Here is a 13802-nt window from a genome sequence, read left to right on the forward strand (position 1 = left end):
TTAAAAAAAAAAAAAAAACCAAATAACTGCTAAATTAAACCAGTTTATGTATTTTAAAAATGCCTTAACTTCAAAGTGGAAGTCAGGAAATGTATTGCATTGGGAGAGACAGTATGCTCCCCCTCCCCCCCAGGAAATGAAAAGCTATGAATTTCTTCAAAGATCAGATTTGACTTGGGGGAGACCTCCTAAAATCATGGCTGCAGACATGAACAAAAAACAAACAAACAAACAAACAAAAAAAAAAAAACTACAAGATGGGTGATGTATATGCTCATCCCTCTACTTGGGAACAGTTCTGAGAATAGATGAGACATGAGGACTACAGAGGACTTATTGTTACATGCCATCCTTTCATATGGCATGGATGGAGATTTATATTAGTTTGGTTATGCAAACTAAACAGACTTATAAAGTTGACAGAGGTCTTTAACTTGCTCAAATAGAAAACAGAAAATCATCTTTAACTGACTTGTGCATGCCATACATTACATACCTATGTTAATGCAGATATGTTACCTTTATACAAAGAAGTCTGTGTGTTTTCAGGAAAAAAGCAAAACAAGACAAGAAACCAATGAAAACAAGTAGCCCAGATGATCCAACTCTCTGAATGTCTCTGTTACAGTTCCCTTAAATGCTACATCCAGAACAACTTCAAAGCTGCTAGCTGAAATGGTCCAGCCTCACAGACTGCTCCAGCCAGGACTTCATATAAACTCTGTACCTTTGCATTACACAGATCACATTTAAGGTTATTTTTGTTTTAACATACTGAATATATGTTTCTGCTCTTGTTTCAGGTATGTACCTATCCAGCTCATTTAAAAATGTAAAGTTCTAGTCCTTGAAAGCTATTATTACAAACTACTAAGAATCATTAAGGAATGTGGGTTAGTGGTTAGTCATCAATAACAATCAAATTTGTAGTCATGTTAGGCCTGTTTTCAAGGTAAAAAAGAGATATACTTTAGATAGAGAGGTGGTTTCCAAACACTTCACAGGCCTACAGAATATGTTTTAATAACATTGAGACATTTAATAACAGTGAGACATGTCTACTCGTGGCAGCACCAATCTACTTCAAAGAAGATGATGGGAATCAAAGAAGCTCCATGTGGAGTTTGCTTTCATTGAGACAGAATTAGCTAATGGGCAAGAAACTGCCTTGCCTCAACTGCTGACAGTATGCTGTTCAGATTGGACAAGAAAGACACAAAAGGAGGTGGCTGCAAAATTTTGCAAAGACAAGGTAGCACAGTCCTTCAAAATTCCTGCTTCACAGAAAAGTCTGTCAGATATTCTAGGCCTGTAGGCTGAAGATGGATGCCCCAGTGTTACAGAGGAACCTGGGGTGACTGTCCAGGAAGCCATCTCTGTTATTTCCATAGTTTTGGAAGTTGCTTGCTCTGCACTTCCTTGTTTACTCAGGTAAAAATCCTTCTCAGGTTTCTGATGAGGATTGAACACTAGATAGTTATACTGTTTCCTTTGTTAACAAATTCAGAAAAGAAAATTACAAAAAGAGATGTAAAGTTTACAAGACTGAGAGACATAAAAGCTTAAGTTATCTAAGAAAATGTTTTTAGATCTAAAAAAAGATACTTTTAGGCTGGTAATACAAGTTATGATAGAAAGTGGGTTTAGGTATAAAACAATAGATAATAGAGTATTTTCTTCAAATTTGCCAAATACAAATGGACTAGACAGGTAGTTCATACCTGATAATTGTTCTTATTATATATAGTTTTACTGTACTAGAGTTAAAAAACCTTTTAATTTTATTTATACAAAAAGGGGAAATGTTGTAGGATAATCTTTTCATACACTGTGAAGATATGTCTTTGCCTAAAGCACCTTCTGATTGGTTTAGTAAATAGCTGAATGGCAATAGCTAGGCAGGAGAGTAGATGTGGGACTTCCAGAAAGACAGAAAGTCAGAAATAATCTGAGACATGCAGGATTGTGTCAGTAAAATGAAGGAGTCTGTACAGTATGAAGAGATAATGACCTAAAGGGCAAAACATAGATTAATATCAACAGGTTAATTCAAGTTATAAGTGCTAGTTAGGAAGAAGCCTAAGCTAAAGCCAAGCATTTATAATTAATAAGAAGTTTTCATGTCATTATTTGGGAAACTATTTTTCTGGCTTTTTTTTTTTTTTTTTTTTTTTTTTTTTGAGACATACTCACCATGTGGCCCTGGATGTCTTTTAACTTACTACATAGAACAGGCTGCCCCTGAACTCAGAGATCCTACCTCTGTCTTCTATGTGCTGAGATTAACACGTGTCAACATTCCCAATTTGTTCAGAGTATATTTGTAATTGAGGAAGAATCTTGTTTTTCTCAAGTTCTGAAGACTATTCTCTCTTTAAAAAAGAAGTATGCATGCATGGGATGTCTGTGTGTGGTGCATGTGCACATTTTAATGTGACAGTAGGCACAAGAATAGACATGCACCATGTGGAAGTCAGAAGACAATTTCCACCCTCTTGTTGTTTGCTACTACATGCACCAGGCCTACTACATGCTCAAGGCAAGCTGGTCTGTGAGCTTCTGGGATTCTCCCATCTCCACCTGGCATTTTGCTGTAAGCATGCTGGGATCAGAGATGCTCTACTGCATCTATCTTTATGTGGGTTCTAGGGATGTGCACTCCAGTCCTCATACTTGATGGGAAGCACTTTATCCAAGGATTAATTTCCTCAGCCCTCCATTATCTTTAAAAATGACATTATTTTTCTGTCTTCTCTGTTTTAAATGCCTATGAAATAAAAGCTGGAGCTTCATTCTGTTCTGTTTTGTTTTATTTGAGCCAGCATATGACTGGGTACAGTACAGGCTGGTCTCAGACTGTAACAATTTTACCTAAACTAAAATCTGTGAAAAGCTTCAAAAACACCACTTTACCTCTACAATGATGATTTAATCAAAGCACATAAAATAAGTTGCTCTTAGATGGAAACTTGTGAATATTCTCACTATGAACTATCTAGATGTTACTATATATATATAATGTTATGAAGCACAAACAAGGTTAGTAAATGGCTCAAACATATGCATGAATGCTTATTTTACAAATCACAACCATCTTAATAAACTCATACTACTTGCTGGTATAGAATATTCATAATTTTCACAAATAATCAGATATTCTATCCATGAATACCTCTAGACATTTGTTTTAAGCTCAAAGTCTGGCTGTTTGCCACACATCTGCTGCCATTAGTAAAATTAAAACTAATTTTACTAAAATTCAAACCATCTGAATGCTCCTTAAAAATTTAAGGATGTCTCGGCAAGCCTCTACTCCTTAATGAGCTGCTCCCGACTTTACCATGTGATTTGAATTATTCAAAAGTCAATCTCAAATTCTTAAGTATATAAATTATCTTTCAATCAAGCAATTACTTGGTGTCTATCTGATAGCTAACAAGGTCTAATTTGACCTAGGCAAATCTTGAAAAAGAGTCCGAAATAAAGCTGTCAATAAACAATGTATTTCTACTATAAGACAATTAAACTCAAGTTTTTATTATAGTCCTCAGAGGGGGGAAACAAATAATGGATGCCAATTTTAAAGATTCTGTGTAGTGGAACTATACAGAATTTTTTTCTGGGTTTATGTTTACCTAAGAAAATCACTATTTAATATATTTTGTCTTTAATCTATGTCATCTCATCAACTGTTCTTTCCTTTACTGTGTTTTAATAATAAGTATGCTGAATTCTAGAACTTAGAGACATTATATTTTTATTCCTTCAACCAGTAATAGCCAACTCTTTAAAAGTTTAATCAATCAATTAATTTTGTGTGTGAGTGCACATATGTGAGTGTACACAAGTATGCTATGACATGTATGTGGAGGTCAGAGGATTTACTAGAATGGCTTACAGGTTGTGTTCCATCTAGTCCAACACTGGTTGTCTGTCTGTTCACCACCAGAAGGTTCAAGAATCCATTGTTGTTCAGTCCATGAGGCAGGATGCCTCAGCTGGTCTTTAGTATATGCTGGAATCCTGAAGAAATAGGCTCCAATGCCAGTGAAGGAATGGACTTGCTTCCTTCTTCCAAGTCCTTTACATAGGATGCCAGCAGAAGGTGTAGCCCAGATTAAAGGCGGATCTTCCCACCTTAGAAGGTGATCTTCCTACTGCTGGGCAGTGGTGGCATATACCTTTAATTCTAGCTCTTGGAAGGCAGAAGCAGGCAGATACCCAAGTTTGAGCCAACCTAGTCTACAGAGTGAGTTCCAGGACAGCCAGAGCTATTCAGAGAAACCTTATCTCAAAAGAAAAAGAAAAAACCAAAACCCAACAAACCCAATACATACATACATTCACACATACAAGGTATATTTTCCCACATCAAAGATCCTGATTAGAAGTGGGTCTCCCCACTTCAAATGATTTAATTATGAGAAAAACAAACAAACAAACCCTCACGGGCACTAGCATTTGGGTTTTAGTTAATTCCACATATAGTCAAGTTGACAACCAAGAATAGCAGTAACAATGAAGGATTAAATAAAAAAAAGAGACTATTCAGATGAACCAAAACTTGCACAACAAACTTCATGCTATAATCACAGAGACCAAATTTTGTGACGAAACAATAAAACGTAAAGTCTTAGCAAGTTTAACAAAGGAAACATCATTAGGGATGAAAAAAGAACCACATATGTTACAAAGTAAATAAAGCCTACAAACTTAATGCAAATAAACTGGAGAGGGAGTGAGAGAGTGAGAGAGAGAGAGAGAGAGAGAGAGAGAGAGAGAGAGAGAGAGAGAGAGAGAGGAGAGAGAGCGTGTGGATGTGTGTGTGCATGTATGCGCATGTGCTTATCTGTTTATGTGAGTACAAGTGAAATCGTGTGGAAGTGAAGATAACCTCAGGAACTGGTCCTCACCTTCCACCTTGGAACATTCTTTTCTGCTGCACCCTCCTACACACCCACACCAGTCCAAACAGTTTTACAAGTAATTTCACACTCTTCCAATCTAGAGGGAATTTTAGAAAGCTTCTAGCAAGTTTACACATACCTGTTTCCTTAGGAGTTGGGACTTTTTCAGCTCTTGGAGCTTGTGATCCCTGCCCTCCTTTGTGGACATCTGTAGAGTACAACTTGACTCTATTTAGAGTACAAACATGCGGGTGACTATTGGGAACCATGTATGTGAAGCTTCCAAATGTCATTAAATTCTTCCATCCTAACAGGGGGGAAAAACACTTTAATTTCAAAACAACTCTTAAGCATATAGTTAACAAACCAAATGATTGACTTGAGGCATTTCCTTAGTAATATAAGAATCTAATATTACGTTTTCCTAATTTATAGTGATATAACTCCAAGCAAAACACTCATATTTAATTATTCCAAAAGGTGGCATGTTGTACATAACAGATACTCTCTAATGTTGTATGCTGGCTGGCATAATGTATAGCATAGCAGACTCTGGGTTAGGGATGGTCATGACGGCTTCCTGCTCAAAATTACCCCATGTCTTCTTTCAGCACGCTGGAGCTTTAGTCCTTTCATGTCATAATCAATAAACGAATCCTATTAGTAGTGGCCCTGTTGCTTCTGATTTTTAATCAGATAATTAGGTCACCATTTGGTGACTGTCCCAGCACATGAGAATTGTAGCTGAGAGAAGAGCAGGAGACACAGCACTGGAGCTGCTGCATCTTTGTTGACAGCGGCTTTAAAGGGACACAATTGCCCCCAGTGACAGAAAAATGAACTTCTACTCTACTCTCCCGACTTTTCCTTTTATGTATTACTGTGTATACTCAGAATTCCAGCTATTTAGATAAAATGTGTAATTTCTAAGGTTTTATATGACCAACCATGTCATCAGAGATAATCCAGTGAGCACTGAGAGCTTACTGGATGGAGGACAAAGCTCAGAGACAGGACCTTACCTTCCATCCTCAGCATCATGTCTAAGTGCTGAAAACTGAATTTCCAAAACAATGGTTTTGGGGGAATACCTTGATGTCAATTTATTCTTTTGTCTACTTGGCAAATCGCTATGAGTCCAATGTGGTTTTGGTTATATGACTATTTCTAAAAGCCGAATGAGGAAAGTAACAGCAGAGAATTCCTGCACATTGAGACATGTAACCTACCAAACACATCTTCAATGTGGCCACTGGTATTCTTCAGGCAGAATAGGAAGACTAAAGAAACAGGAAAGGGAATTAAGAGTATATGAGAGCAGGGAATGGTGACACATGCCATTTATCCCAACACTTGGGAAGGCAGAGACAGGTAGATCTCTGTGAGTCAGGCCAGCCTATTCCCTGGAATCTAGTTTGCCTTTCCTGTTGACTGAGAAACCAAAAATAAATCTCAGAACAATTGACAAAGTCAAATTTGCCTATAGTGATAATCTGTGTTTTCCTAAAGAAAAAAAAAAATCTCAAACATGTTAAAACAACAAATTGTCTAAGCTTATTTAGGGCCAAATGTTTTTAACCTCCAGTTCTAGCCCAGTTCTTATCCCTAAATCTTAACGTTGAATCTAAGAGAGAGACAGAGAGACAGAGTAGATGAGATGGCTCAATGGAAAAAAGCACTAAGAACCAACCCCAGAGTGCTTGCTGTCTTCTGACCTCCACAAGTGTGCCATGACATGTGTGCTCTTACACCTCCAAACACACATCAGACACAGCCACACAACAATAATAAATAATTCTCTAAAAAGATCTTTGACCAGTTGTCACAAACATGATTTTTCATTTCTATGTGAACCCATACTGTGCCTGAGATCTCTTTTAAACATTTTTAAAGCTGTCTTTTTTTTTTTTCCAATTTGCATTCTTTAAACATTGAATAAACTAAGTTGTTTGAATTTCTGCCCTGGTAGCCTTCCAGTGTGGGCTTTACTGATTGATGGTGTTTAACCTATCCTACATCCCACAAGTCAGTTTGTATGATGGCTTTTTCTGAATTCAGCTGCATGTGTAAAACACCTTGGAAGCAGTGATGAAGCCTCTTTGTGGGCTGGTTATTCTGCACTGAGCTGTACTATTCTGGACTGAGACTGTACCTCAGTGGTAGAATGCTGGGCCCTGACCAGCACAGTAAAAGAAAAACCTGCCCTAATATCTAGTTGTCCCTTTATTTATGATAATGTCTACTGCTTTCCAATGCTAGATCCATTTATTCATTAGGTGGCCTTAAAATAGTAACATTCCAATTTTATTTCTTCTCCACTCAGTCAGAATACCTTACACAGAGAAAATTCCCACTCTGTAGTTAGTCAGTAGTGCAGTTTAAGTCAGGCTCAGTGCTTAATTCTTCTCTTTTATGCACCAATTCCCAAACTAGTAAGAGCACTGCCCAGCATGCTGCAGAGGTGGCATGGTTTTAGCTTGCACATTTCATTACAATTCCAGATTTTAATATGAATTGCTGTATATTTCAGTCACTGTCCTAAGTAAACTCAAATGGTCTTATTTCTGGACAGTAGAGGTCTCTTCAAATCCTTCTAATACTATATCATTATCTTGAATAGCTCCCTTGCTAGTTGTTTGGGAAAAAAACTTAATTTTTAATTTCAATAGAATATTAGGTATTAATTAACAGCTTTCTGTCTAACTCTGGCAATAATACATAACTGAAAACTGCTTATAGGACAAAACTACACAAGTCCACATATGGCTCAATAAAACCATTATAAAACCTAACATGGCAGCAGAAAATATAATCAATCACTGTGGGATGAATTGCTGAATACATTCACTTCAGCTGGCAGAAATATAGTAAAACTTATTTTCCAATCTTAACACCCTTTCTTCAAGGTGATATCTAAAATTAGTTACATATTGAACACCGGTCTTTAGTCTGGCACCTACTGTTCTACCTGAACAGGGTTTTCTCATTGCTGCATATACTAAGGGCTGTCTTCATTTAAGTTGTAGAACTCCTGTGATCTTATCGGTTTAGTCACAAAAATCAGGGGCCTAGTTACAAATCTTTGCTTTTCTTACTGTACGGCTTCTGTGGCTCCTATTAACCACTGCTACCATTCACTGCTTGCTCTGTCTGCAATCTAGTTTGTTACCTACTACTTACTTTGTTTTTCACTTTGACACTAATAATAATAATAAAAAAAAACTATTTTCTTCCCAGCAAACTGACAATTCAGCCTATTATGTATGTAACATCAGTAATAAAAACCAACAAAAGAATATCTTGTAGTTTGAGTGAGTTTCTAGCTAATTTTAGGGCTTGAATCAATATTGTAGCCTGTCTTCTACATATTGGTCTCCTTACCTAACAGACTATTCAGTAGTTTCTTCCTTCCAAATTATAAATCACTGACATGTTAAAAACTAAAAACTGGAGAGATGGCTCAATGGTTAAGAATACTAGCTTTTCTTAGAAAGCATCTGGGTTCGATTCCCAGTACCTACATGGTAGCTCACAACCAACTGTAACTCCAGACCCTTCTCTGGCATCCTCAGGAATGAGGTACACATGCAGTAATCAGTCGGCATACATGTAGGCAAAATGCACACAGACAGAAAAAACAATAACTTTTTAAAAACTAATCAGTTGGACTGGCTGACATTTAATCAAAGAAGTGCTTGCTTTCTAAGCATGGAAACCTGACTTCAATCATCAGTACACACAAAAAGCTGGCCATCGGCTGCAGAGGCAGACCTAAGAGGATCCCCAGGACTCACTGCCAATCTACTCACTCTCAGGACATGAGACATAGTTTCTAAAACAAAAAAGCAAACAAACAACAACAATGGTAACTGAAGAAAGACAACCAAGGCTGTCTGGCCTCCACACCTGTACATGGGCATCCAGGAGAACACACACACACACACACACACACACACACACACACACACATTCATGAGGATTTTGTGGGGTTTTTTGTTTTTTGTTTGTTTTTTTTTTTTTTTTTTTTTTTTTTTCTGAGACAGAGCTTCTCTGTGTAACAGCCCTAGCTGTCCTCAAACTCAAAGATCCACCTGCCTCTGCCTCCCAAGTGCTGGAACTAAAGGTGTGTGCCACCACACCTGGCTTGTTAAAAATTCTTAATAAAAAATTCCCATCTTACAATGCTGCATGAAAAAGGGAGAAACTCAATATGGTTTCAATCATTAAAAATGTATTTGACAGTCATGTCAAATACATGGTGGTATACACCTTTAATCCCAGCCCTTGTAAAGGCAGAAGCAGGACAGTCTCAGTGAGTTCCAGCCTGGTCTACATACATAGTGAGTTCCAGGACAGCCAGAGCTATGCAGAGAAACCCCATCTCAAACAAACAAACAAACAAACAAACAAACAAAACCAATGTACAATAAAAAGAAACTAAAAGCACAAATATCAATAACCTGTCTGGAAATTCATTAAGATCTTAACAGAGACTAAATAGATGGTGCAGTGGTTAAGAGAACCCAGGTTCAATTCCCAGTATTCACATGGCAGCTAGCAGTCTTCTATAATTCTAATTCCAGTGGATCCAATACCCTCTTGTGGCTTCCATGAGTACTGCACATATGTAATGCAGACAAGCAGGCAAAACACTCAGACATATAAGAATTTTAAAATAGTCAATTTATTAACAGATCTAACAGCACTGTCACAATTTGTGACCATCTGTATAAATAGTAGCACTCAGTAGCCCCAGTTTACTTGTATCCTTGCTGGTAGCCAACACGGCAGGAAAGCCCTGCCTATTCATCTAGCAAGCAAAGCCATAAGCAAGACACAGTAGCCCAGAAGAATATGACTGATAGGGTTTTAAAACATGTATGGAAAAAACACCATCACTTCCACCCCTGCTTTTTTTTAAAAGAAGGCAAGAAGGGCATGCACAACCCCTGCACAACATCTCGGATTACATCTCTACTGTCTTGCTTAATGACTTCAATATTTGTAAGAAAAAGTAGAACAGCCTGCAATCCAAGGCTGGGGCCAGGGATAGGAAGATCAAAAGTTCCAGGTCAGCTAGGCTAAATGTTGAGACCCTGTTTCAAAAAGATGGGGTGGGGGTAAAAACCAATAAAAGAATCTAACATAATATAAATACTGTAACTATAAATAAACTTCCAAAATTAGTAATGAACTGAAATACACCCCTCAATATGTATTTATTTAATGTAAATCATTTTAAGTGCAATTGTTAGGTCACAGGGCACAAATCTCTTAAAGTTCCTTTTATAGAGAGAACAACCACCTCCTAAAATAATGTTCAGTTCTGCTGCAAATCAGTACAAGAAGAGTTCCTGTACTCCCATAAAGGCTATCATATCATCAGTAAGAAAATCTTGAGTGGCTGAAGAAATGGCTCAGCAGCTAAGTACTGCAAATGTCAGTAATTCAAGCTCTAAGTGATTCAATGCCCTCTGTTGGCTTCCATGTGCACACAAGCACACATATGTGTGCATATACTTACACACTAAAATATGTAGATGAAAAAAGAGAAAGCAGCCCATGCAAGACAGGCAGTGAGCAGTAAAACCCTTTAAACATAAGGAACTATACTTTTTAATGTCTGTACAACATGTCTGCACTTCTATGTTATTTAACCTTCATCCATTCCCTTTGCCCATGTTTGTATTGCTATTTACAGTAGTCTGTAAAACTTCTTTATAAATTAGAAATACTGACTATACTAATCAGTAGACATACTGAGTGTGGACAGTCCAAAGTGTGATGTGAAATACACAATGTAAGTGTGAAATATACAATGGATTCTGAAGACAACACAAAACAGGAAACAGCTCGATTTTTTAAAATAATATGTCAGACTATTTTAACATACTAGGTAAATTAATCTATTTTTTACTTTTTAAAATATGACTAAGAGGAGCTGGAGGAATGGCTCTGAGATTAAGAACACTGGCTGCTCTTCCAGGGGACCCAGGTTCAAATCCTAGCACCCACATGGCAGCTCACAAATGTCTATAATTCCAGTTCCTGGGGATCCGGCAACCTCACACAGACATACATGTAGGCAAAAAATAGATGCACATAAAATAAAAATAAATTATTTTTTAAAAGCTATGGCTATCAAACAATGCAAAACTACATTATGTGGCTCAGCTCTTGGATACGGTTTTTCTTTACCTTCAGAGATTTCTCAACTTTAAGTATTTTTCAGTCTGTGGTTTCCTCCTCTATTCTTTTTGGTTGCTTTGCTTAGGTTTTTGAGTCAGGGTTTCTCTGTGTAGCATTAGCTGTCCTAGAACTCACTCTGTAGACCCAGGCTGGCCTCAAACACAGAGATCTGCCTACTCCTGCTGGGACTATATAGGCCTGCACCACCATGCCTGGCCTCCTCTGTTTATCCTTTAAGCCTTAACTAGACAGCTAAGCATTCTAGAAGCAGAAGCTAAGCTTTAGTTCTTCTGAAAGAAAATCATCTGTTTTGGCTCCCAGCTCCCCCCCCCCCCAAAGAGAAAAAAAAATTAGCTTCAAGTAGTTTTCCTTAGGAGTATACATCCAACTGAAATAGCACACTTTCTCCAAATTATTATTAAATTTAACCATAGTTGTGACTGCTCTTTCAAATACCATAACAAAACTTCCACAAAGGTGACATTTTCTATCTAAAGGGGTTTTAAGTGTAAAAACATTTCATTTTATTATGTAGTAGTAAACATCCTGCCTAAAGAACTTTGCCGAGTCATCTTTACATAGATGAGACAGGTAATTATTATCTGTGTTACACAGATGAGGCAGAGCACAGCATTTTTGGCCTGGTTACAGGTACACAGAGTAAGAATTACAAAGTACACTACTTCAATTCGTTTGACCAACCCTGCACCACATTTGACAGCCACCATAAGAATTTCACTGTACAAGTTACTGGGGAAAAGGATTTCTATTTTTGTTTCCACAGAAAATGAAAAGATGTGGATTCCTTCCAGACTAATGTGGTTTGATCATGCCAGACCGCCTGAAACATAGTACAAGGTGATCCCACATTCAAAACAGCTAGACAAAACAGCCCTATAGACTACAGCCAGGATATCTGAATCTTCTTCGAATCCCCCATGACAGCGCCCCTTACCAGCAGGAAGTAGTTTGGAAAGAACGACGCCCAAATTCCCAAATATTGTGTATAAATGTTTGTTTTCGTTTAATTGGACTTTGTTATATAAAATTAAATAAAAAATTGAAATATTAAAAAAAAAAGAATTTCACTGTAGCATCCCCAATTGTACTTGGGTTTCAGAACAGCGTATATAAGCATACCATTCATTCAGTTCTAAAGACAATCGGCATATTGCCAGTATGGGAAAACTCCATAGCTACAGTTTTCTGCCACTAACAAAAACCCTAAAAAAGGGTTACTGTAATAAATCCATTTGCAATCTTGGGAGCCAGCTTTTATATTTACTAGAAATAAGATATGAATATAATGAATATATTCTGCCTTATTTGCACAGCAAAGGCATCTGTTTTACCGCTTTTACCCCTCAAAAGCCTGAATGGCGACAGCTTTTGACTTCTACTCAAAAGTTTTTAAAGCCTGAATGTTTGAGAAACGTTTCTGTAAACACTCTTTGCAACAACATCGCTGCAGTTATCTCACTCAACCTAAGAGGCAGGTAAAACTGCGAGGGAGAAATCAAGGGACCCTCCAAGTTGCTGGAACCTGCCATTTCCCACGGTGTTTGGGTCACCGTGGGTCACGGCGATACAAGCTAAGCAAGCCCTCCGGTCTGGTGGTCCGCCTCGGGTGTCCCCACGCCCGCTGGCCCCCGCGGGGCCTCTGCAGCCGATGCTCGCGGGGACACCTGTGGGGACCGTGCGAGACCGGCAGGCTCTGGACTGGGGAAGGGCAAGCTGGTCAACGGCCGAGGCTAGGAGCGGCCTCCGTCGGTCACTCACCCTGGCTGCGGCCGCGGGCCACTGCCCGGCCGCCACCGAGCCTGCACAGCGTCGCCCAGCGGCACCTGTGCGCCGCGATGGCGGCGGCCAAGCCCGGAAACATCCTGGCGGGGCAGAGGCTCCCACTCGGACACCGCCTCCTGCCTCCGAGCCGCCGTCCGCGCCAACTGACTCCATAGACCGGACCCCAGCGGACACGACTCTGTGCGCCGCTGGCGCGGCCCTGGCGACCCGGAAGTCGTGCGGTGTGGCGCGACGGCGGAAGTGACGAATACGCTGGGGGGGGGCGGAGACCCGGTGCGCTACCTTGTGATTTTCGATCTCTGATTGGCGTTTGGAAGTACGTGTCTTGTTTGAAGGATAAGCAGTCTCCTCACCGAGCGCTGCAGGATTCTGCGGGGAGGGACGTGGGAGGAGAAGGCAATACTTGGCACTGCGCTGTCCAACACTGTGGTCGCCTTGCGCATCACGCAACCTCAGATCCTCGACCGTAGTGTAACAAAATTAGAGGCGTCTGTGAAATTAGCTTTACATGTTCATGATATTATGTGTACACGAACATGGAGCAATTTTGAAACAGCCGGTCCCAGAGAGAAAGAAACCTGAACACCATTCGCCTGTTGCAACTATCCCCACATTCATTCGGGTCTTAGCTTAAGCCTGAGAGACCTTCTTTATTATTCTCTTAAGTCGTTGTCATGTTTGCTTTTCTTCACACTACCACTACTGAAACTCTGCCTGATGGTGCACGTCTTTAATTCCAGCACCCGGGAGGCAGAGGTGGCCAATCTGTGAATTTGGAGCCAGGGTTTCTTAGTGTAACAGCCCTGGCTATTCTGGAACTCACTTTGTAGACCAGGCTGATGCTGACAACTATTATGTCAGAAAGACAAAGTGGACGTAAAAAAAACGATGAAGTCTCATACA

General features: G+C 39.2%; 1 protein-coding gene across 1 annotated transcript in view; it reads right to left on the minus strand.

The window, feature by feature from the left end:
- Positions 1-13087, minus strand: part of Slc30a9 (solute carrier family 30 member 9) — a 55064-nt gene extending 41977 nt beyond the window's left edge. Inside the window, exons 1-2 of the mRNA XM_051198624.1 lie at positions 12876-13087; positions 5047-5214 (exon numbers count right to left, since the gene is read on the minus strand). Of these exons, the coding sequence (XP_051054581.1) occupies positions 5047-5214; positions 12876-12978 (271 nt within the window). The 5' untranslated portion in view covers positions 12979-13087. The remainder of the gene's footprint in view (positions 1-5046; positions 5215-12875) is intronic.
- Positions 13088-13802: the final 715 nt, after the last annotated feature.

This window comes from Phodopus roborovskii, unplaced genomic scaffold (genome assembly GCF_943737965.1).
Source record: "Phodopus roborovskii unplaced genomic scaffold, PHOROB, whole genome shotgun sequence".
Classification (NCBI taxonomy): Eukaryota; Metazoa; Chordata; class Mammalia; order Rodentia; family Cricetidae; genus Phodopus; species Phodopus roborovskii.